The following is a 26,462-nucleotide window of genomic DNA, read 5'->3' as shown; positions in this document are numbered from 1 at the left end:
TAGGTATAGAATTATAAATTAAGAATTTATTTAACTGAAATTTATATCCTTGAATTTTTTTTACTCAAATTTATTATTATTATTATTATTATTATTATTATTATTATTATTATTATTATTATTATTATTATTATGTAATTAATTTATAAAAAATTAAATTAATAACTACGTTACTAGTTATTAATATATCAATATTGATAATTAATAAATAAAAAATTATTTAATATTTTCATATTATTTATTTTTGTGTATTTTGTTATATTTATACGATTTTTTTTATTATTTTTATATGCTATATATTTGTCTCTGCCACCTAAAATTTTTGGATCTGTCACTGCAGTGATGTACATCTCTATTGTGAATAGTATCGTAGTATATGTATATATAATTCTCCAAAATTGCTTGCATAGTGTTAATCTACCATAATACGATGTATAGCTACGTAGACCAGGCACCAATGGAATGCAGACACGTCATTAATCATGCATTGCCGCCACAAAACAAGCTTCGCATTAACTACGGGTGTTAGGTATAATAAAAGTTTGCCAACAATAGTTAATAAAAACGAAAAATATTATTTATATGCTAAAATTAGTTATTATATATTTATTGTGTATTTTATTTTAATAGTTAATTTTTATGGTTGAATTTAATGTATATATAATACATTAAAAGTTTGCCAACAATCGTTAATAAAAAAAAAATATTATTTAATTTGCACGTTAAAATTAGTTCGTTATTATATATTTATGTATAACTATATATAATTATTTTTAATGTATATTTTATTCTAATAACTAATTTTTATAGATGAATTTAATGTATATATAACATGATTAACAAAATTATACAAATAAAATCTAGGGTATTTAAAATCCTAAAATTATACATTCAAAATTACAAAATGTAACATATCCAAAATGTGAAACTTGTACATCCAAATTCCAAAGTGCCAATAACCGAATTTTGAATGTGTAATTCTTAATGTTAAATGCGTAAAATGTTTAATTTTAGAATTTTTAAATATATATTATCTTTAGAACTTTGATGTGCAATTTTTTGTTCAGAGAAATTTTTTTTTTGTACACCAAAAGTTTTACATAAAAATTTAATTAAATAATATTATATCAATAAAAATAGATATATTTTTAATTTGTTATTCAAATAATAATTTAAACACATCAATTTTATTAGATAATACCATAAAATTTTTAAACATATTCTATTAATCAAAATTGAACTTTATGTATAAAATAAATCTTAGTCTTAGCTAGCCTTAGCCTCATTTCACAAGATATGGATATTCATCCTTAATGACAATAAAGCAAAGCACAAACCCACATATCAAGCTATATCAGATTCATTCAAAAAGCTAATATTATATTGAGTATAGAAAATAAAAGTGAACTTATGCTTTGCACCAGAATCAAAGTAAACCCAAAGTGTGGGGAGAATAATAAAAAGTTGCAAAATTAAAGCTTCCCTTCCACAGTTTGTAAATTTTCCATGCACCTCACACCTATATAAGCCTTGATAATGGTTCAGATTTTTGTCATCCCTCTCTGGCCTCCAAAACACTAGTACCAATTTTGAGTTGCTATTGCAATAATACCCTTTAGTTTTTTCTCACCTATGGCTACCTCAATTTTAAGGTCTAATAAAGTAGTTCATTCATTAGGGTTGCTGTGTGTGCTACTCTTGGTGCATGAGGGTGCTGCCTATGATTTTATAGTTGGAGGCCAAAAGGGTTGGAGTGTTCCAAGTGATTCCAATTTCAATCCTTTCAATTCATGGGCAGAAAAGAGCCGTTTTCAAATTGGAGACTCTCTAGGTGACTTCTTCTTCAATCCTAATGAACATTTCAAATTCTTCTGATCTTTTCTTCAACTATTTGAATTCATACTTTTGTTAAAATATATAGTTTTCTAATGTATAATCAATAGAGTATTTTTTTATATATAGATATAAATATTAGTGTATTAATAGATACTATTATATTATATATATATATATCATCCTTTTAAATATTAACAAATATATAATTAATTAAAATAATAAATATTTTATATTATAATTAAAAAATCTTGAGTTTAAGTTTCGAAAATATCAACATACTTTTCAACAAGTGAAAGCATAGTTGTCAGAACCGAACCGGTAATCGAATCGGTCAAGTCACTAAATTACTGGATCATTGGTTCAACTGGTGGGTTACTGGTTGAACCGGTTGATTCGGTATTATACAAATAAAAAATAAAAATAGTCAAAAACCTAAAATTAATTTTTGAAAAATACATATTTTTACTAATATTTTAAGAATAATTAAGTCAAATTCTATAAATAACTAATACAAAAATAGACATATAATTAGTTTATACTACTATATAGTATCTTAATTAGACACAACAAGAATAATAATCTATGAATTATATCCAAAGAATAATTTCAAGATCTAAATATTTTTATATAATTAAATAATTATATAAATTATTTTTTTCTCAGAATAAATAATTTTTATTTTATTTTTATATTCATTATTATTTTTTATTTTAAAATTAATTAATTTGTACTTCAAATAAAAAATAATTAATTTACTATGGAAGACTTTCAATTGTGTATATATATACTTAAGAAAAAAATTTAAATATTTCAAAAGTATTAGTGATTAAGTAATTTTAGCTATTAATCTCTACTGCATATATATATTTTATAATGGAGATTAATGATTAAAATTATTGAGATACAAAAATATTCATGAAATATTTTAAATGCTTTTTATATTTATTTAATAATGTTATGTATATATAAAAATTCAACTATTAGATCAGTTACCGTATATTTGTATTTTATTGTATAATTTATATTAATAATTGACTAATTTTAATATATACATAATATTTTTTTGAGATTTTATTAGGCAGACAATAACTTTAATAATAAATTTTAAAATTGATTTAATAAAATAAAAACACAATACATCCTTACCAAAATCACAAGCTACAAAAACCACAAACCGGGAGAAAAGAAGTTATCATATGCATAAATACATTATTTACTAGACTCATTATTTACTAGACTCATTGTCTTCCTATATTTTTACTTCTGATAATTTTTTGGTTGTGTTCTGTGATTCAGTGTTCAACTACCAATCTGGGCAAGACTCAGTGCTGCAGGTGAAGAGCGAAGACTATGCAAGCTGCAACACAAACTCACCATATGCAAAATTTTCAGACGGGCACACAGTGTTTAAGCTCACCCAATCAGGCCCATACTTCTTCATTAGCGGCAACAAAGATAACTGCCTCAAGAACGAGAAGCTAACCGTCATTGTCATGGCCGACAGAACCAACCGCACCTCCTCCACAGCAAGTCCCACTTCTTCGCCACCTTCGCCGCAGCCGCCATCAGCGCCTTCACCGGCCCCGACCGGCCAAGAAGGGCAGTCTTCTCCTCCACCTGCAGGAACTGTGGAAACAAATCCAACACCCGCACCGTCCAGTGAAGGACATCATCCTCCTAATGCTGCCGCCTCCGCCTTCGTCAACTTTGCTGCTTCGCTTGTAGCAATATCCATGGCTTCTTCAGCTCTCATGTTTTCTCTCTAGTAAACTCAAGTATATATGTTTGTTGTGGGTGCTTATTATTCATATACTTTTAAATTTTTTTAAAGAAGACAATATTTATTTTTAATTTATTTTGTTCTTTCTTTTTTATTTTCTTCTATACTTTTGATTTCGCCGGTATTGTTTGTACTGGGTCTTCAGTTTGGTGTTTGTTTGTGAATGATGAAGATTGAGAATAAGCTGACAAGAATGTACCTTTTGTGTGTTTCTAACCAGATTATTATGTAAAAATATTGTACATGTTGAAAATGATTGGAATAAAACCATTTTTTATGTGATTAAAAGAAAGGGTTTTACACTTTTCACACCATTTTAACTACTTGCTGACTATAGACAATTCCTTAACTAACTCCTTAAACAAATAAAATTACACTATAGACTCCTCATATTAACACCGTGCACATATAACACACACAACTAACTCACTGATTATTTAACTGTCAAGTATGTCAACACCCCCCTCAAGCTTGGATGTAAGGAAATCATACAATCGAAGCTTAGAGAACAACTCTTGAATGGACTAGGAGAAAGGGAGTTTTGTAAACACATCGGCAACCTGTTCATCAGTTCTAATAGGAAGTAATTTGACCAAACTATTCTGGAATTTCTCGTGTATGATATGACAATCAACTTCTATATACTTTGTTTGTGAAATACGGAATTGGCCGCTATGTGAAGTGTGGAGCTGCTATCACAGTAAAGAGGAATAGGTTTGGTGAGAGGCATACAGAATTCCTTCGTCATGAACGCCAGCCATTGAGCTCCACGGACAGCAGACGCAAGAGCTCGATATTCGGCTTCCGATGAAGAACAAGATATAGTCACCTATTTTTTGCTTTTCCATGAAACTAATGCTGTCCCGGAAAGAAGCTCGTTCCAGTCACAGATTTTTGTGTATCGGAACAAGGCTAAAAAATTTTGATATAAAAGCAAAATGATTTATATACTTTAACATAGTAACTTTTTGTGTTTTTTAAAATTGTAGGAGTACACAAATAGGACCTTTCAATTTGTATTTAAAATATTGAAAAAATTCAGAATACATAAATCGGAGGTCTAATTTGTGTTAAAAAATTTGAAAAAACTCAGAGTATACAAATCGGACCATGCGAGTTGTTTGATTTTAAAATTTTGCTTAAGAAATGGCAAATATGAATTTCGGAAGCTAGAAAATGGACCCTCCGAGTTGTTTGTTATTTTCAATTTTTTTACTGATGAAAAACTCGCATGGTCCGAATTCTGTTCCACTGACACCACATGGCTGTGAAGTACCTGTATTCCCCATATTCGAGTCCAACACCACTTTTATTTTCATATTCAAATTAAAAAGTGTCGGAACAACCGACCCGGTCAAAGTTAGAATATGCAGCTGGAATGAAATCAGAGGAAGCCGGAAAGAAAAGACTTTGGGCTGGAGCAAGCTTCAGGTATTTGAGAACTCTAAGTGCTGCTTGATGATGGCCAATTGTGGGACAGTCAAGACACTAGCTTAGCTTGCCAACAGCAAAGCTAATGTCAGGTCTTGTATTAGTAAGGTACAAGGGACGCCTAACCAGTCTTCTATACAAGGAAACATCTGAGAAAGGGGCTGCGCAATCCTTGGACAGCTTGGTGGAGTAGTCCATGAGAGTAGAGACAGGTTTTGCATTAATCATATCAAACTCAAAGAACAGGTTAAACACATATTTTCGCTGATATAAAGCAATTCCGGAACTATTTCGAGCTACTTCCATACCAATAAAGTACTTCAATTTTCCAAGATCCTTGATCTTGAAGGCATCATCCAATAATCCCTTTATGTGCTCAATTTCTCCCAAATTGTTCCCAGCTAATACGAGATCATCTATGTAGACTAATATTGTGGTGAAGTCATTGTTAGTGGATCTGGTGAAAAGAGCATAATCACGCTTGCTCTGCGTATATCCATAACCAAAGAGCTTTGAGCATAGCTTTTCGTGCCACTGTCGACTCGCTTGCTTTAACCCATACAAAGATTTTTTCAATATGCACACAAGATTGGACTGCGAAACGGATAGACCTGGTGGAATCTTCATATAAACTTCCTCGTGCAAATTCCCATGGAAGAAAGCAGTGTTCACATCTAGTTGTTGAATGTGCCAATTCTTGGCAGCAGCAATAGACAACAGAATCCGGATTGTCGCAGCTTTAATGGCCGGACTGAAAGTGTCAAAGTAATCAAACCCGGGTGTTTGAGTGAACCCTTTGGCAACGGGTCTCGCCTTGTGCCTTTCGACAGTGCCGTTGGGTTTGAACTTGATTTTGAAGATCCACCTACAACCAATAGTGTGCTTACCTGCTGGAAGCGTGGTTAATATCTAAGTCTTATTTAGTTTCAAAGCATCTAGTTTAGCTTTAATTGCATCTCTCCAACAAGAATGTGTTATGACCTCATCATAGTATTTATGTTCATGCAAGGTAGGCACAACAATAGAAAAGGCCTTACGTGAGGGTGATAATTGTGAATAAGAATTTTGGTTTGAGATCGGGTATCTTATTGAGAGTTGGTGAAGCTTATCAGAGGTGATTTGCATACGATGAAAATTTTTGAGATGTAATGGTTTTCGTCTTTTCCTAGTTAATCTTCTAGGTGTGTGCATGTTATGCTGATTAGAAATAACAATAGGTGCATTAAATGTAGATGAAGTTGATGCATGAGATGTTGGTGGGGGTAATGCATGATTAACCACTGTATCACTAGCTAAAGATGTCTCAATAGTAGTGTCATTTTGTGATGCATTCATGGGTGCATTATGAATATGCAAGTTTGAAAAGGCATCATCGTATAAACATTAGTATTTCTAGTGATGATGGCTTGTGATTGACTTATAGCAGGTACAGGATTCATACATTAAACAAATGGCATCACATTTTCATAAAAAATAGCATCTTGAGACAAAAAAAAAGTTTTCTGATTTTCAAATCCAAAAACATATATCCTTTCACACCTTGTTTATACCCCCAAGAAAACAACTTTTCTAGCTCTTGCATCTAATTTTTTTTTATTATTGACTTTAAGTGTGCTAACATAAGCCAAACAACCAAAATTTTTAAAATGCTTAAAAATCGGTTCATACAAGAGCTAAAAAGGTGATTGATCATTTAACAACTTACTAGGCAATCGATTAATTACTTGCACGGCCTGAGCTACTGCCATAGTCCAGTAGTATTTTGGCACAAGAGAGTGAAATAAAAGAGCTCTAGCAACTTGCAAAATATGTTGGTGCTTTCGCTCCACTATAACATTTTGTTGTGAAGTTTAAACACAAGAGGTTTGATGTATAATTCCCTTAGATGCATAAAAGTTACCCAATTGGAACTCCTTTCCATTATCAGACCTCACTATTTTAACATCTTTTCTAAATTGAGTTTTAGCCATTTGAATAAATTGTGGGACAAGTATAGTAGCTTTAGACTTGAGTTTTAAAAAGTATGTCTAAGTGAACCTATTATAATCATCCACCACTGTTAGAAAGTATTTGTGCCCACCTATGGAAGAAGTTACAAGGAGACCCCAAATGTCTAAGTGAATTAGATCAAAGCATTCATTTGAGTGAGTGAGAGCTGCTAATGGGAAATGAGCGTCTCTTTTGCTTTGCAAAGTAACAAGCATCACAGGGATTTGTCAACTCAATTTTATTAATGTCACCAAGTGATGGATGTAATTTTTTCATTATGAAGGTTTCAGTGGCTAAGAGAAGGGGAGTTGAATCTTAGCCCCTTTTTTACTTCTGGAGACTTTTTGATTTTTTTGTCTCGTCCCTAGCCACGAGACTTTTCTTTTTGTCTCGTCACTTGGCACGAGATATTTTGCGATTTTATCTCATGTGCAGCAGAAACAAAAATGGAGTAGAAGAGAGAGAAAATTACACCCAAATATATCTTGGTTCAGCTGCTAAGTGCAGTGCAGCCTACATCCAGTCTTCATCACAAAGATGATGGAATTTCACTATAATCATTCTTGATTATAAGCACCAATTCTCCCTAAGAACTACCCTTCCTATTTGGGACAAGTCCAGAATCTAATCCCAAACTGAACTTGACTTGGTCACTGCCAAGATTTCAACTGTAAAGTACTAACCCAACTTACAAGGGGATTCCCACAGAATCATAAAACACAACATAGATGAACAAAGGAATTCTAAGGACATCTATGACTTTTTCTTTTAATTTTGCACTCTCTGTCTTTTTTCGCTCTATGGCTTTTTCATACAAACCTCACTGTTTGCTTTTTTCCATGAGACTCAAGACATGACAAAATTAAACAGAAAAAATACTAAACAGAATACATTGAAGGAGAAGAAAAATCTGTTAGCTCAGGTAGCTCTGAGAACCCTGTGCCTTGCACTCTCATACTTTCTCCTTGCTTCAACCCGTGGCTGTTCTCTCTTTTTATAGAAGAGGGAAGCCTCCACCTTTGAAGCCAAAAACCAAGCCAACTTCTTCTTCTCCAAGAACAAAACCGGTTCGGCCAGAGAGAGAGAAGAGATAACCCATGCAAAACCCAACATGCAATTACCTCTAGTCCTTCCTTAGTCATCACTCTTCATCAATCCGAGCGCTCCATCCTTGGCTTGCTCTCCAAGATGAATTTCTGGCCCTTGATGCTTCATGATGATGATAGCTTTATCTGCTCCAATCTCTGCCTCTTCCATCACGTAGCCACCCTAGCTACTTCCTGTGGTGGTTGAGCAGAATCAGAGACAAGTCATCCCTCCAAGAATCTTCTCCTTGCTGGCTGAATCTCTTCAACCATTTTTGGTATGAAGAAGTCAAGATCTTATCACAAAATCTTACCACAAGTAATGAGAATCTTAGTCACAGCATACTTTTCTTTTTCTTTTTTTGTGCCATCATTTTGATGGTCTTGATGCATGTAGCTCCTTCTTTCTTTTGGTAGCTCAACTTAGCTTCTATAGTTTCCTGTGATATGACCGAAGGGAAGAAAGAAGAAAGAGTAGAGAAAGAGAAAAGAAAAGCAAAGCTATGAGTATTATCAAAGATAAATTAATTAGGTGTAATTCTCTATACTTTGTGTAGTAGCGTGTAAGCTACCCTTAATTGCCATCAAATCACTTTGACCTTTTCTCTTTCATATTTTCAAGAATTGCATTAACTTTACTTGATAAAATTTGAATTCCACCACATGTTAAAGAAAGAAATCCGTTGGAAACATGCAGCCAAGATTCAATGAATTGGGTTTTCATTATTTTAACCATTGTGTCCCAATTCCATTTTTCTTTCAGACCAAGCATGCAAAACAAATTGGGCTTATGATAATGTTTGAATTCTGGCCTAATTAATCATAAATTGCTTCAGCCATATAATATAGGAAACATTAATCAAGGTTGATTGGTTTTAAGCATATTGGTCTTGCAATAATTTTGCTTTTCTGTTCAGCCCAATTAAAACCTGTATCACAAAATTATTAATTAACATATATTAAATGAAAATCAAATTAATAATTTTGTAATTAATTATTTCAATAATGTTTGTTGATCATCAAAATAAACTTGAGTTTTCAAACTCATCACATTACATTAAATCTATTGGATGGGACATGACCTAATCTCAAGTTCCAAAGTTCAGATGCTAAAATATCAGTCTTACCTGCACCTAATTGTTGGTTGTTACTACGAAAAATACTCATGCAAATTGCTTTGGGAAGTGTATTTGTGTCTGATTTCATTTTATACAAGCCATCTTGTACATTAGCTGCATCAATCTTCATCTAAGTCTTGGAATCCTGTATCTCACAACTAAATCTATTAATCACAAGCTGACAATTCAAGGAATTAATCAGATGGGAAATTGACACTAGATTGTAAGAAAAAGACGGCAAGTACAGCACATCAGTTAGGTACAAAAAATCTGAAAAAAATCACTGTACCAGCTATGCATGGAACTAAGGTGTATTCATTTGGTAATTTTACTCTTGTGGGTTTAATGTGTTTATATGTATGAAACAAGTTTAGATCATTTGTGGCATGAATGGTAGCCCCTGTGTTAATTACCCAGGAGGCTCCTTTGTGGGAAGTTATGGTCATTATAATGTTTTTACCTCTTGTAGAGTTAGAAACCTGATTAGCACTATAAAATGGTTAAGCTCCATTTTGTTGCAAGAGTGCTAGTAATGCCTTCTTTTGATCTAGAGTAAATTTTTCACCTGAATCTTCACCATCATCTTCATAAAGTGAAGTTGTGTTGCTATTTTCTTCTGCTTCACATTTCTCAGAAGTAATATTGTTGACTTTTGCAACTTCTTGACACTTTCAATCTTTCAAATGCGGTGGCAGACTATGCTTCTTATAGCATGAGTCTACCAAGTGGCCACTCTTGCCACAATAAGAACACAACTTCTTTGTACCTCTGCCAGCTCCATATCTGTGACCTCTGCCGCTCCTTCCACCATATCGACCTCTGCCTCTTGCAGAGTACTCTTGAGAGGTATTTGAGTCCGTTTTATCAGCAACACTTAGTAGAGCTTTCGGATCATAGCTCTCTGGATTTAATGATTATCTCTCTTGCTGCATCATCAATGATAAAGCACTCTCCACATCAGGCAAGCTCTTCATAAGCCTAATCTGTGATCGTACATTTCCATATTGCTCGTTCAATCCTCACAAGAACCTTACGACGTAAGTGTCCTTCCTGTATCTCTTCACCGTTTCAAGGCACTCGCAGTCTTCACCACACGGACAACTCCGTAATGGCCTCAAATTCTCTAGCTCTTCCCAAAATAACCATCAATCTGGTAAAATACGTTGTGATGCTCATATCCTCTTGTCTAATCGATTCCACAACACACTTTGCGCTATATCTTGGCTCAGAGGTTCAGGAATGGATCCGTCCATAAAGCAAACCTTATTTTTAGACTTCAATGGAAACCACATATCCTCAGACCATGTATGATAGTTCTGATGGTTGAGTACCTTCATCGGATCCATCAACGGATTCAGATTCGCTTTTGTAGCCGCTTTCTGTATCGCGTTGATTTGTGCAATCAATTACGTCAAACTCTGCAAATCGATGCTTCCTAAATTCGCATTTTGTGAACTTGACGAGTTCATTGGATCTGAGTTTATCATCTGGAGGATTCAAGTCCGAAAAGAATGTTCGAAAATGCTCCTTTTTGAATCAAAAACGCATCTTTTGGATCACAACCTCAAGCAACTCTTGATTCAAGTTCACCGCACCATGAGGAAAAATTGGTGATCCATGTCAAGAGAGAACAGAGGAGGAAGAGAGTTTGTGAGAGGAAATTCAAGAATGATTCATAAGAATGATGAACTACAAAGAACAAATAAACTTGAGCTAACTATTTATACTACTCTCTATCACTAGTTATCTGATAAATATCTAAAGTCATACCTTTCATACCATTTTAACTATTTGCTGACTAGACAATCTCTTAACTAACTCCTTAAATAAATAAAATTACACTACAGACTCCTCATATTAATTAACACCATGCAGCATGCACATACAACACACACACAAGTAACTCACTAATTGTCTTAACCATCAAGTATGTCAACACATCTAAATAAAATAAAATCAAAGCTATCACTACCACAAAAATTACTTATAGTGATAAATTTTTAAAGACAATGACATAAATAATTTAAGTATATTTTATTTAATTTATATTTTTATGATAATTATATATTTATCGTTATTATTATAGGTTATAAATATAATTATATATATTTTACAGTTATTTAAAAAAATTTATCAACAATTATATAATTATCGTTAAAATTTTTTAATGGCAAAACATAAAATAATTAATATCTAATTGTCAATAAATATATTAATAACTGTTTTTATTAATGCTAAAAAAAATAAGTGACTTCTAAAAAAATTTTTTAATAGTGCACACTATTATATTGTTTTAAACCATTTTTCTTTTTCCTTTTATTTTATATATACAGTGGCAAGGTACCATATTTTATAATTTGCACATAAATCATTGTAGAAAACGACGACATAGTACTATGATTTTTCAGAATTTGTTTTTTAAATAAATATTTTAATTATTTTATTTATTGAAATGGATATTTTCGATACTATTTATGCTTTTATGTCATTACATATCTCATTTATAGTATAAACAAAATAATTATACATGTATTTTGTTTATATTATAAATAAGATAAGACACGATTTTATTTAGCTTTATCTCATTTACAAATGAAATATATGAAATTTGGAAAAAAAAAAGTGATACTACGTGTATAAATCCTTTTGTAACTAAGTCTAACCAAATTTCTGCAAAGTCCAACAAAAAAATACGTGCATACGTCACTACTCCTTTTTTCACGCTTTCTGATTGATATAGCACACAAATTTTCGAAGCATAACATACAAATTTACACATAACACAAATCGATATAATAAACAAATTTTTACTCATCACACAAATCTTTGCACATAACATAAATTTTTGTTGCGAATGTATTTTGTTAGTTGGGTGAGTCAATATGTCCTCCAAAAATTTTTATGCTTCACATTAAAAATTCTATGCTATGCAACAAGATTTTTGTGTTGTTCACAAAATTTATGTGTCGTGCGTATTTTATTCATTGCGTGTCAATATTTTGGACATGTGATCCTTAAAAATTTTTTGTGTTGTATACAAAAATTTATGTGCTGTGCATCAAAATTTATATGTTATTCATCAAAATTTCTGGGATCTAATTTTCTGAATATTTATAAGAGAAGAAGAAGATGAAGATGACGAGGACGATGATAATGATAATAAGAGAGATAATGAGGAAAAAAAGAGAAGAAAAATTAAACAACACAAGAAGAAGACGATGACATTGGTGGTGGTGACAGCGACGATACCGACAGCGGCGGTGGTGGTTGTGATGACGACAACAACCTTGAAAAAGGAAGAAGGAACCAAGAACAAGAACAAGAAGCGACGATCGTTAAAGGAAAGAGAAGTGGCGCGCGGATATGTTTTAATTTTAAACAATTTGGTTAAACTAGGTTACTCAAAAGACTTGGACATCGAGTATTTTTTTTTGAAAAAATACACATATTTCGTTTATAATATAAATTAAACGAGATAAATTCATAATAAATATTCTCCACATACAAGTCATTTTTTTATACAAGTCTGTACAAGTCTCTTTAACCTAATTAATCTCACGCGCCACTAATCTAACCAATTTTTTAATCAACGCGCGAATATATAACTATCTTTTTCGAACGAATTTTGTTTTTTTTTTTTGAATTTTTTCAGTGTTTACAACCCGAATTTTTGAAAATTAAATAATGAGTTAATTTTATTTAAAGAAAAATATTTTTCTAAAAATAATTAAATTAAATTTTATGATACTTTGAGTTTAAAATCCATTAGGATACTACGATTTCATTTAACTAGCCGAAACCATTAAAGGAAATAAAGAAAAAATTTAATGTGGCTTACTATGCATGTGTGTGTGACTTTTGATCGGTAGAAATTGACGGTGAAGTTACTCCCCCTCCCTTGAAGTTCGGCCCTTTGGTGTTCATGGCGGAGGAATCAATTTCTAACGGTTTTTTTTCGGCAGCTCGGTCAAAAAATTTCTTCGGAGCTTCATTTTGATTTTGTATGTTACAAAATTAAAATAGATATTGGAGAATTGAATGGTTGTTGTGATTGATTATTTATGGAGTTTGGTTGACTTTATATTGAATTTTATTGATATATTATTATATGTGATTAAGTAGCTTGTGATTCGGTCATGTTTGTGTTGTCCAAACCGTGATAATGAGGCTGATTTGGGGTTGTCATTGTGTTAGTTTTTGAATAAAATGGGTGAGGTTCAATGGCTGAGGAATTAAATTATAAGTTACGAAGAATCGGTAATCGAAAAACTCGAGAACGGATTAAAATACAAATAATATTTTAAAAAAAAAGGTAAAGGGTTTCGGTTTTGGTATAAGAGGAAGATTAGTAATTAAATTTTATTTTTGAAGGTTAACATTATATTTGTATATAAAAAATCAAGGTAAAATTTATAATTATGTAAGTTTTCGAATATTTTGGATAATAAATAAAGTATAGGGGTAAAAATAGATATTTTATAAGAGTTTAGGATTATTTCTAGAAATATGAAATTAAATTAGTAATTTTTTTAATATGAAATTAAAATTAGTAATTTTATAAAATGTTTGGTTAAAAAGTAAAATATTTAAAAGCTTAAAGAATAGAACGTTAATAAGCAGGTTTTGATATAAAATAATAATGTTAATACTCTTTTATTATTAATATTAGCATTATTTGTATCAATATAATATATTAGTATTTTATTTAAATGATATTATTTTATTTATGATATACTAAAAGGGTAAGGAGAAAATTGTCCTAAAAACTTTAAAAAGACAAATCTAAATTAAGCATCTTTGATTCTCTTTTCATAAGGAACTTAGGAAAATGTGAGGGAATAATGCAAAGATAATTCATATTGTAGAATGATAAGAAAGAAAAGAAAGAAAGAACAAAAAAATGAGATAAGCAGAGATATGGTGGTGAGTCCATCAAGATTTGCTCTCCAGAGATACATCGGCCAATCCAAAGAATAGTCGCACCTGTAAGATAGAAGTTACTTACAAAGGTTATTAATACATACATTGGCTAGAGAGAGCCTCACCTGTAAGACCGATGTTGCTTATAAAGATTATGTTTGCATATATCGGTTCAACAGAGTCGCACCTATAAGACAGAGGTTGCTTACAGAGGTTATGACATTGAAAGTCAAACTCAGACAAATGTTGCTGAGTTAAGTCAAAATATAATTCAATAAATAATAGAGAATAAAATAATTAAAATACTAAAAGAAACTAAAGAACTTCTGTTACATGAGAGCAGAGAATATAAGAAAAAGAAATGTATTAATTAAAAGAATCTTTGCCATAGGAGAGCAGAGAACAAAGATTAAAAGAATCCAACAAATTTTTACAGTAGGATCTCTGCCGCATAAGAGCAGAGCACGGAAAAGAAAAGAATGTAGTAACTGAAAGCATTTCTGCCACAGGAGAGCAGAGGGCAAAGATAAATAAAAAGTTCTAAAAGACTGTCCGCCACAGGAGAGCATATACGACCTTGTTTGGGCCTTAGTGTCAAATGTATAGTAGGGACACTCACACACTATGAACTGTTTTTTAGATGTAAACATATTACAACATGTTTAAAAGTCACACTATATACGGCCTGGCCGTAAGACTTATATGCACACTGTATGCATCTGGAAAGCCATATCTGGGACTTGTGCCCGGATAATGTCGGGAGCGGGTAGGCAACCGACACATGAGCTCATGGCCTGCATAGGATAGACATACATTATACTTGTTTGCACATACTTCTTTGTGATATGTGTTTCTGTGATTGTGGGTGTGTGTGCTTCTTGACTTGTGATTTTCTCTATATCTCTAGTTTGTTAAAGTTGTTTGTATTATGAGGTTTGCTACTATTGGCCATCTATTGAATATCGTAAGTATACTGTTGTGGAATTCTTGTATAATAAATAATAAAATGAATATAGCTATATACCACAACCTTACAAAGAACTCTCCAGTTCATACCCCCTATTTTCACCTCTTTCAGCTACAGGTGCAAAGGTTTAGTGCGGAGTTACAAGAGTATAGAAGATTATGTTTTCGAGTTGAGTTGTTAGAATTTATTTTTCTCTCGTCTTTTATTCTTTTGGTTTTTAGAGGGATAGGACTTATAATTCAGATTCTTTGAATAAGTCTATGTATATAATGCTATGTAAATATATATTTGTGATTAAATGGTTTAAAGTACAGACTCATCGTTTTCTGAAATAAAACTTCGGTTCGTATTCGTGAAAACTCAATATTAAATAAATATAATATAAAATCAGAGGAATAGAGGTAGGTAACGTCTGGACTTTTAATGCGATCTTGAGGTGCTAAAAGTTAGGGTGTTACACAGTAAGTCCTTTACTCTATTAATTGTTGAAAATATATTGTTGCTGGATTGATTACTGAGACTAATATGATATGGGTACAGGGGCGGCAGCCAGAATTTTTGCCAAACATTAACATCATCTCTTGATCCTATATTCCACAATAATTCTTTTTGTACCACTTTTCTACCCTCTAAGAGATTTCACTAGCTCCAAGATGGGTTAATCCCTTTGTCTGCCGTCAAAGAAGACTTATATCTAGAATACTTATCCTTTAACATTTTGCTAAGTAGTGCATTAAAATTAACAGCCAATCTCTAAAACTATTTTTCAAGCAAAGCCAAATTTTGTGTAGACAAGTCTTTGAAACCCAATTTTTCTTCTCTTTTGTGTCTTATCATTTTATCTCAACTAATTCATGATATTCTTTTTTCAGTGTCTTTCTGATCTCATCAGAATTGTATTAAAATCCTATGAATCACATCTAAAAATGAATCAGGTAGTTTAAAATAGAAAGTATACACAAGAATTATTTCTCTAATAATCTTAATTATGACATGTCTTTCACCTGCTGATAATAAATTTTTCTTTCAAAGATTGTACTTTTTTTGTATTTTGTTTTTGATGGTTACAAAAGTAAATTTTTTAGATCTTTATACCATTGATGGGAGGTCTAAATATTTGCCCCTAACTTACTATTTGATTAGAGCCTTTTATATTTGATCAAATGAAATAGCAAAATGCCAAGGTTAACTTCAAAGAAGGCATATATTGATTATTGAGCATAGAATAACGTTTGTGGAACACCAAAAGATATATACTTTCACCGAATTTTTTTTCCCCTATCATATCAGATACTTTTCACATATTAAAAAATTATTATAACCTTAACATTTTTTAAGTATAACCAAAATTGTATAACTACGATAATCATTATAAAAATAGCCCCCATGAATTATATGTTTACATGGTGGATTTTAGTATGATGATGCAAGTATTGTTAAACATTATTTTAATTAAAGTCAATTTTTTATATTTTGATAATATATTTTTAAGCAACACTAATCATTGTCTTGATCATGGATTAAAGTGTTCTTCAACTTTATTTTATGCGTAAAAAATCCTTTTCTAAATCGTGGAAGATGGATAAATTAAACTTACACCCATAACAGAACAAATTGTTAAATGTAAATGACACTACCAAGGACTTGTTTGGGTGAGCTTCTAAGAAAAGATCTTTTTTTGAGTTATCCTTTTTTAAAAGATCTTATAGAGAAGTAAAAGTAATTTTATATTTGGATATCTCATGTAAAAAAGTCTTTTTATCTATCAATTATGTTTGGGTATAACAATATAAAAGTACTTTTTTGTTTATTTATTACATGAAAAACATCTTTTTTTTTAAGGAAAAAAGATTTTTTAAAAAAAGATGTAAATTACAGCTTCTCAAAAAAGATTTTTTTTTATTTTACTAGTGCTTTTACTTTTACTACTAGAAATTTGCCAAACACGTTAAAAAATAAAAAAAGATCTTTTTTCATTGAAAAAAGATCTTTTTTTAACAAAATAATGGCGCCCAAACATGCACCAAGTGTGGGAGGCTAAATTAAGAGGGATAGTTTTAAATTTTTAATTAAATTTTTAGTATTTTAAAAATTTTGTCAATTAGAATCCTTTTATTGGTATGTCAATTTTGTTTTTTCATAAAAAAAAATTATCACCACTTAAATCTTTCATTGTTAGAAATAATTATTTTTTTATTTCATATTTTACAAATAAAAATATAACATGTTCTAAACATATTATTGGAAGTTGGAACATGTATTAAACAAATCCGTAAATGTACAAGTATTTGAATTTCTCTTCCTTCAATCTTCAAATGCTTCCATCAATTTCTGGTCCCATTTAGAAAATGGCTCAATTATGAATTTTGTGGACATAGCTCACTGCAAAAGCTTGTCAGTAAGTTGTTTTGCATTTAAATTCACTACACACAAGCGCATGTTGTAATTTATACATGTTCCCATAACAAATGGATGGGGGAGCTCGCACAAAAATACACACACACATTGTATAATTCTCTTCCATTGTGAAAGTCATTACCGTTATCCTTAAAAGTTGTAATCATAATTCAACTAAAGTAACAATTAAAGTTACTACAATTTTATGATTTATATAGCATACCTATGGAAAATAAACTGATACATGACCTATAGTAAAAAAGGGCATATCTAAATCAGAAGCCCTAACTAAACTAAAATTTCAACCATTTATCAAAAATTCTTGCCTATCTCAATTTTTTTCATTATTTTAATTGTGTTGTGCAGAATTGAGTCAATAATTCCAGCTACCTGAAATCACAAAAAGAGTACAATGAACAATACATTCTATTAAAGAAAACCAATAGGAGACAGCATAAGAATAAGAGCGAACCCCTAATATCATATCCCTGACCAATCCTTGTCCCCAACAAAACACATGGGACAAAATAGTCTCAAAATTTTAAAGTGACATTCATCCTTTACCATTTTCTTATCAGATGAATTTGTCATTCACCATAAAGAATGACTAAGCGAAAACTTTGTCATCCGTGGCTTTGCTCAAGGATAAGATTGGGGTTTATACTCTAAGAACAAAACCAGAATACTGAAATAAAAGCAAATACAAACCGTGAAAACTCCCCCAATAATTGCGCAAACATTAGTAATAAAATGTGAAAAGGACCTCTGGCTTTCGGTTATCAAGACCTGCACACGGAAATCAAAATGATAAAACCAAGATAAATTACCATAAATAGTGCAAATTCATTCAAATTCATAACCTCCATGTACAGACCTGCATGGGGGACAGCTCAAGATGGAACTTCGCAACAGGAATGTCTACACTGTGAGCCAGACTGCTATGCGCTGTGTATTCGTACTCCTCAATTAATTTATAACCTTTTCTAGTTATTACCTCTGTTTTAACTATCTGAATATAATGCTCTATCTGCAGACATAAATATCCGATGAATGAATTAAATTTTTGTTCCAATAAATCTCCAAATGTAATATACTAATAGTTCGGTTATTATCAGAAATTATAAGAAATAAACAAGATCAGGAGTCTTCAAATGATAATTTGTGTTAAGAATAATACACATGACTTGATATATTTAGTAATTGATTAGTATTGCATCAAAAATGATATGTGTGAGTGCATTAGAAGAATAGTAGTTATATCTTACTCCTTATAATCGATATTGTAGAAGTCATAACTACTTCTTATCTATAAATTGAGTTCAATATCACTCAAATATTGAACTTAAGAACTAAATCCAGTTTTTTTCACCTTCCTCACTCCTCTATTCTTCCACAAATTCAATAACATAATAAAGTGATACCATATTCCAGGACTTGTACAGCCCCTTTCTGCTCACTCCTCTATTTTTCTATAAATTCACTAACATATTAGAGTGACACCATCTTCCATGACCCCTACTGTCCCCTTCTGCTGTTAAGTTCGGACTAAAAATTGGAAATCCATCTATTCAAGAAAAATGATAATAAAAAAATGCAAATCCATTACTGAGTATGATTCAGTTTTGGCCATCAAACCCATTTTATATTTGTCCATTTACTTGTGAATCACTCCTACTTTGTTATCTACAGTAGATTAGAATCGCTTATATAAAAAAATAAACTTACAGTAACATTTGCTTCTGAAACACGAGGATTGATGAATGATCTACCATTCAGCCTGTCATGGCTGCTACCTATGTAAGGTATCAACCGCTTCACATCGCTCATGGCCCTAGGTGTCAATTTTCTTCCGAAAGAAAGATGGTTTATGACATGTGACATGTTCATTTGAGAAGCATCAAAGGAATGCGACTCTGATCTAGCTGAGACAATCAAGAATCCGGGAACCTGAGGAGTGCATGACAGTTTGTGATAATAATATACTTAAAAGCTAGGGGAAATAGAGCATACATCACTTTTTTTTTTTTTTTGCAACTTTAAATTAGCAAGAAAAAGAAATGATCAAAAGGAACCAACGATCAAGGTTGATTACAACAGTGCAATGTAAATGCATCTTAATTCCTGGTCGCATACCTTTTTCACACGTACATATCCCTCAATTCTACATCCACCAGCTGATGGTGCAGGTCTTTTCTCTGCTACATTGGATTTATCCTCCAATGCTAGCTTCTGAGATTCTTTTGGGAGAGATTCTACTAAACTTTCCATCATCTGCAACGGAGAAAACTCATATCAATCTGTTGCACTCTCCAACAGTGAAGTGTTGTTTTAATTACATATAAACCTAAGTGACCAATCTACTTTTAAGTTAAATTTATCCAAATTAAGCTAATTCAAAATAGATAGGGTGTGATTGAACCTTGACTAGGCTTTCTGTATCACGATCTCCATAATAGGACTCGTGTTCATGATGTCCATGGTCACTTCTGAAATTGGGAAAGCATTCAACAAACTAGATTAATCAGAACATCCAAATATTTAGAAAACCATTCACAGGCCAGAGTGATATAATGTTCAGGATGCACTCCTATGTTAGAAATCCTCAAATATCCGCTATTTTGGAACCATAATATTATTGCGTAGCCGAATTTAGCAAAATACGGTGAGCCTCTATTCGCTATTGATAACTTGTATAAGATATTGTTACTAATGAATTCGATGCAAATATTTCCCTTTAAAATATCTAGCTCACCCAAAGCAAACATGACAGTGTCATATACCACAAATGGTTTCTGTCAACTGCTCTAAGAATGCAACCATTTCATCAGTGAGTTATAAATCAACTTATTCATCTGTTTTCAGAAAATTATTTCATAATAGTCGAACATTTTCCAAGATATTTAGTCATTTCCCTTCCTACTTTTTCCAATACACCACATATTTGCATCCTTACATTCTGCTACTTTGAATCCATATTTGTACAAGGATATGAACTACATTAAAAAAGGCCGCACACAAAGCGTGCAATATAGTTTGTCTAACCTAATACAACCACTATTCCAAGGCCCCCCTTTGATATGAACTATAGCATTGTAGGGGAAAAATTTAATGTATGTAGTAGTATATATATAATAAAATAAAATAAAAAAAGAAGAAAGAAAAAGGATCATATATATTAGTTTTACCCAGAAAGGAAAGGCAAATAAATATCAGAATGCAGACCTGTTATTGTGAGGTTTGCAAAAGAAAAACCAACCACATAAATGCAGTTAGATTGTCTTAATAATCATCAGTATTATTAAGACATACACAGAACCAAATAGAAAGAAAAGAGGTGAATCAGGATGATCACACTCCTTGATATTATTGAATTATGAAAGAAAACTGCAGAAAAACAAGAACAGTATAGAGGTGCTTGGCTGAGATTTGAAGAGCCAACCTCTCTCCTAAGCCTTCCTATTCTCTCTTCTTAATTCCTACTTCTCTCTCACTCACTCTGTTACTACTAATAATACCCCCTACACCCACAACCAATTCAGTTAGGATCACTCCCCTGACATTCTTTCATGCTTCTCCCACTACTAGTGCCAGGTGGCATGTTAATTACAAGAATATCCCCATTTTTATTATTCCCCTTTTTACCCTCTACATTCCTCTTCCTGCTGTAATGGAAAGGTAATGGCAGATTCTTTCCTCTCTTAGTCTTAGAAGCTTCTACTCTCACCCATGCAGCCATATTTGGGTAGGTAACAGTATGATATGTACAAGCATATGTATATATAAGAATATTAATGCAATTTAGGTGGCACTTCATGGAACAGCTGCTGCAGGCAGTAGCATCTCTCTCATATTTTCTTTTTTCTTGTTTAACCCCCTTGTTTCTGGTTAGGGGGCAGGGTGTTGGTCGACCATTGGTTTTAATCAATACAGTTATAATTGTTACCTGAGGTCAGTTCCTTTCCGAAAGATGCGAATAGATGGATAACCTTGTATGTGATTCCTGGAAATTGATATTGAAAATGAGATATGAGATGCTTATGAACGCCAAAAGCACAGAAGGAAAAAATAATAAAATAGTGAGTAGAAGAATAAAAAAGAAACTATCGGAAAGAAAGCAAAATAAATTACAATGACTACTTTCATCCTCAATAGTCAATGTAGCAAGTATTGTCATATTTGGACTATGGGTATGCATATCTATAAACCTACTTCATGAAATCCATCCTATTCATAAAAATGCATACGGAACAAGATAGAATAATTTGCTAATTAACTCGCAAGAAGCTCAATGCTTCAATTTAGTTCTTTCTAGTATAGCATGGCCCAAACATTATTTCCCTTCATTTCCAACAAAATAAACAAAAGCCTATCATCAAGCATCAGGCATCATCAGGCATCAGCATCATCAGGTAGTTATCTCAGCACCTCGTTCTGAAGAAAATTTACAAATCATCGTCTCTAGTCAATGTGATTGTCCATGATGCAAGTCAATGACAATTCAACAAAACTTCACACTGATTGCTGACTGCCAAACATAACCCTCCACTCATCGCACTTCTTTTTTCAAAATTTGTTTGTTGAATCAGTAGACCAGATCTGCATCGTGCTGCACCAGATCGGAGCACAGAAATGGAGGAGGCGCTGGAGATGGAGTCTGGACCCCTTTCTTTTTTAATATTTAAACGACAAAGTGTTGGGGGGTTTTCTAAAAGACTGGCTGGTTTCCGGTTCGGTTCAACCAGCCAGTCCTCAGACGGTTTAGCGGTTCACAGGCAGTTCTCAAAAAGACAGTTTTGGCTTATCAACCAAACCGCATAGTCAAACAGTTCCCAGTCCAACCGGCCGGTTCGGGTCAAATTTTTAGAACATTGTTACTTACAAAACGTAAAAGCTAAATAACTTTAAGAAAGAAATAGCATCTTTATGCAAAATCATAAACCAAAATAAAAATATCAATAGTACCTCCTGCATAAATCACCTTCTCGAGTGCAATCTACCTTTGTTACAAGAATACGTCCATCCATTTCTGGATCATACCTATATAAAAAGTAATCACACACATGGTACATTGAAGAGAAGTGATGGATACAATAACTGTACCAACTTCACAAATTAAAGGTGGCAGTAGATGTTCAAGTGTGTAATTACAAAAAATGAGAGAGACAGAGCAACAATTATAGTACCTCTCTTTCATTATTTTAGCTGCCTTCTCCCATGAAGGTTTCTGAAAGAAAATAAAAAGAAATATAACAAATTAATATTAAGATTTTAACCATTACCATCTTTCATTAAAGAGACGAAATATTTTGTCATTCCTTGCCTTGTTTCTAATAAATTGGCCAATAATCTTTCAAGGACAGAATATATTCAATTATTAGCACCCTTTGAATAACATTAGTTTTCTGCATAATATATTTTCCTTACTACTATAGTGTAACTGATAGAAAAGATGCACTTAGCACTTGAATTAGCCTTTGCCACTACTACTTTTCAATTAAGAAACAGTACAACATTGTTGAAAAAGAATCAGAAAAATAATCAATATAGGAAACAACAAAGAAATCAGGCACTAATCTTATTTCTTAATTAAAGAATCAGACTAAAAATATTACCAAACGCTGACACCAGGAACACCAAGGAGCATAAAAATTTACAATGGTAAGCGGAAACCTGCAAAATGTTCATTAAAATATGAGGTGAACAATACATAATTACCATGAAATATACAAGAAAGAAAGGAGAAAATAATTATCAATCATGTATCGGTTCACTTACTGATGAACATATTTATCAAAATTTTGTTCTGTGAGTGCAAAAGAACCTTCAACGTATTCTTCATCTACTTCATCATCATGCCTAACAGCATTTGCAACGGGTCCTGAATGAAACTCAGCACCAGTGGGCCTTAAACTTGAATCAATAGAAAATTTCCGAACCGTTTTTGTTATATTGAGCCTGTTCTGAAAATTAAAGGTACAAAGTTAAGAACGTGTACTCAAACAGTTCAGACAAAAGGTAGAGCATCATAGGATAGGGATGTATAAAAGTGAATAAGAAATATAGAATCTATATGATAAGGACCAAATATTTGATGATTTGAGGTAGAGACATTGCAGAGCAAGAGAGATGCTCACTTGGTAGAGCATATTTTTGTCGTTTACCAAGGTAAATTAATGGAAATGGCATGGCAGATATGCTGATATTATTATTGTTCTGACAGTCTAAATAAACATAACAAATTTGCCTTCATTAAGCTCAAAGCTTGAAGTAAAAGAAGCATTTCACTACTTAAAACCGAGTGAGAGAAAACTTTTAAACCAGGAGCAATTTTCCATAAAAAGTAGAGAATAGAATCTTACTGTTCCCAGCACGTCTTTCACATCAACTGATGCAAACTCACATGAGAGTGCAGGAAAACTACAAGAAGATAAGTGAAGCCATCAGCCAGCAATGTTGGAGAGTGAGAGAGGAGGGTATTTACGTAGCCATGAAATTAACTTAAAATGCTAGGTAGAATATTATCAGCAGCAACAATTGGTAAAAGCGTTGGGAAGGAATGGAAATTCTTAGACAAAGTAATAAGGTATGAGAGATGAAGGTGCATCGCTTTCGTAATGGTTAGTGACTTCATATAACATTCACAAACAAACATGACACAACAAATAACAATATTGGCTGCCAGACCTTTAAGTCTCATCTAGTTAGATCCCTAACCCACTTCTAGTTCAACAATTATCTGATAAGACAGTTTCATTTTATCAAAAAGTGTTCCAAAACCCAGTTCTGAAATGAGCATCAATGATATGTGAAGAGTGTACTTTATTCACATAATTAGCACTGTGCTTTAAAGTACTAATCTATATTGTTTCTTTAAAAGAATTATTGCTTTCAAGAAGTTATTTTCTTTGGTGAATTAACCAAGAGTTTAGAAACAATTTATTGACCCCCCTGACAACTGATAATTAGCTAATACTAGTAAAAATAGTTCCGATATATCCATCCATCAACTTTTAGAAACGTCATATATGATCAAAGAAGCAAATAACTACATAAGCTTCTACCTGATATTGAAATCTATACGTAAAAAGTCTCCATCAGAACTCTGGTCAACAATCACTGATGTAGCGGTGCTTACAGTCAAATAATTATTTAGTTCCTGAAACAAGGTTGTAAGATAAAATCAAAAATGAAACTTTACTTCTTATTCTATTTTGAAACGTGACAAAAGATATCACAATAAACAACCAAGAAGTCATAAACCACTTACCATTCCAAATAAAAAGATCATGGAGAAAGCTGCTATTATGGATAATCCCGCCCCTGATAGTGACGCCTCAGTCAAATCTCGTGGGATTTTCCTGTTGACAGAAGACAACAGCAAGTACATAATTATACAGGGACAAAAATGGAACATATGCAACTTGCAAACTACCAATAAAAAATCCAAGCAACTTAGAACAACTACTCCACATGGATCCTTTATAGTTTTATACCGTGACCCCAAGCATGTACACTTCAGGATGCAAAGCTTTGCTTAGGCATATGATCTCAGATATTCATTCATGCCAAACCCAGCAGCAACAACAGCAACAGATATCTATTCCCACTAGGTAGAGTTTGATAGATGGACCAAACAGAGCCTTTGTGTTATGTCATTAACCAAGTCTAGTCTAGAGTGACCAGGTAATCCTGAATCTATTTTAATTATTCCAATAACTGTATGTTTAGATTGGGACGGGGTGTTAAAACGGATCTCAGAATTTCATGAATAAGCTCCATGTGCAATTTTAAGTTTAGTATAAAACATCAAACTTATCCATTAAAATTTCCATCCAATTTTCACCCTTCAATCAAACATCCTCTTATCCTTTTTTTTTCTTGGTATTCTTACAACTCTACATAATGGGCTATCCTTCATAACATCAACTCTCCTAGCTTCTAGCATGTGATTCATGTCAAACATGACTGGAAAATAAATAAATACATAAACAAAACATTTCAAATCCTTATAAGGCATTTCAAAACTTTTGGTGCTTGCAATGTTTTCTTCATGCTCAAGCTGTGTTTCATTGACTCGGGTAATGAAGAAGTGAAAATGTTCGCTGTGCGAAAAGTCACTGATTAAACACTGGTAACCAAAAACTCAAACAATTTTCCTATATTCTAATTCTAACTCTACAATGATTCGAAAATGGTACAATTCCGTATTTATACTCTCACTAATACCCAGCTAAGTATTACTATCGTATCAAATCATGCACTTGAAGAGCTTCAACATTAAACAGTAAATGACACAGTACCCAAAGATCTTTCAGACGAATGCACATCTTGGTGGATGATTTCACACTACAAATACCCTAAGAACAAAATTCCGAACTCGAAAAAGGAGAAAAGAGTGAGAGATTGTTGTGACCTGTAAAAATCGACGGATTTGAGTTTGCTGGCAGAAATCATGGCTCCGACGAAATGGGATGAGAGAGAGAGAGAGAATAGCTGATTATAGATCGAAGCAGTTCCTTCTTCTTCTTCTACTTCCTTCTTCTTCTTAGCACTTTCTTTCTTCTTAATATCTCTCTGCCTCTCTCTCACCCCTTCAGCTCTATTTTAATTTCTATGACGGTAAGAGGAAAATATTGAAATATTGAAATATTGAATTTCGATTTATTTTTTTTTTAAATGTTGAAGGATAATTGTTTACAGAGTAATAACTTTTCGGGTTTATAATTAATACATTATTAAATGTAAATGCACGGTAAGTTTGACTAAAAGAATTCGCTAACAAGTCAATAAATTTTAAAAATACCATTAAAACAAACATTCTGATAAAATTGTTAAAAAATAATTTTTTATTAATATTAGCCAATATTTTGAGTTAATATTTTATTTTTTAAATATATTTATACACTAAAATTAATCATCAAAATTTATCACCATATATT

At 32.2% G+C, this 26,462-nt stretch overlaps 2 protein-coding genes across 2 annotated transcripts; one reads left to right on the top strand and one right to left on the bottom strand.

Moving 5' to 3' along the window:
* Window positions 1–1,554: 1,554 nt before the first annotated feature.
* LOC107478000 (early nodulin-like protein 3) lies at window positions 1,555–3,908 on the top strand. The gene is made up of 2 exons (XM_016098096.3): window positions 1,555–1,831; window positions 3,133–3,908. Exons 1-2 carry the CDS (start codon window positions 1,633–1,635, stop codon window positions 3,600–3,602), a joined length of 669 nt encoding a protein of 222 aa, XP_015953582.1. The 5' UTR covers window positions 1,555–1,632; the 3' UTR covers window positions 3,603–3,908.
* Window positions 3,909–17,631: 13,723 nt separating this feature from the next.
* LOC107477999 (protein disulfide-isomerase 5-4) lies at window positions 17,632–26,131 on the bottom strand. The gene is made up of 15 exons (XM_016098095.3): window positions 25,937–26,131; window positions 24,791–24,881; window positions 24,585–24,679; window positions 23,883–23,940; window positions 23,299–23,483; window positions 23,136–23,193; window positions 22,707–22,747; window positions 22,486–22,560; window positions 21,467–21,523; window positions 19,943–20,009; window positions 19,657–19,794; window positions 19,249–19,470; window positions 18,398–18,550; window positions 18,232–18,309; window positions 17,632–17,913 (listed from the first exon to the last, which is right to left on the bottom strand). The coding sequence occupies exons 1-15, from the start codon at window positions 25,975–25,977 to the stop codon at window positions 17,836–17,838; spliced, it is 1,437 nt and encodes a 478-aa protein (XP_015953581.1). The 5' UTR covers window positions 25,978–26,131; the 3' UTR covers window positions 17,632–17,835.
* Between the last annotated feature and the right edge of the window lie 331 nt (window positions 26,132–26,462).

Source organism: Arachis duranensis, chromosome 3 (genome assembly GCF_000817695.3).
Source record: "Arachis duranensis cultivar V14167 chromosome 3, aradu.V14167.gnm2.J7QH, whole genome shotgun sequence".
NCBI classification, from domain to species: domain Eukaryota; kingdom Viridiplantae; phylum Streptophyta; class Magnoliopsida; order Fabales; family Fabaceae; genus Arachis; species Arachis duranensis.
The sequence above is the reverse complement of the archived record's forward strand: the minus strand, read 5'-3'. Positions and strand labels throughout refer to the sequence as shown.

What these genes read in the sequence shown, in the direction of transcription:
- LOC107477999 (XM_016098095.3), bottom strand. Translation starts at nt 25,977, where the DNA reads ATGATTTCTGCCAGCAAACTCAAATCCGTCGATTTTTACAG. An exon ending in CGTATAGATTTCAATATCAG is followed by an intron (nt 23,941 to 24,584) that starts GTAGAAGCTTAT and finishes ATCTTCTTGTAG; the next exon opens with TTTTCCTGCACTCTCATGTG. An exon ending in GTTCCTGGTGTCAGCGTTTG is followed by an intron (nt 22,748 to 23,135) that starts GTAATATTTTTA and finishes ATTTTCTTTCAG; the next exon opens with AAACCTTCATGGGAGAAGGC.
- LOC107478000 (XM_016098096.3), top strand. Translation starts at nt 1,633, where the DNA reads ATGGCTACCTCAATTTTAAGGTCTAATAAAGTAGTTCATTCATTAGGG. An exon ending in TCAAATTGGAGACTCTCTAG is followed by an intron (nt 1,832 to 3,132) that starts GTGACTTCTTCT and finishes TCTGTGATTCAG; the next exon opens with TGTTCAACTACCAATCTGGG.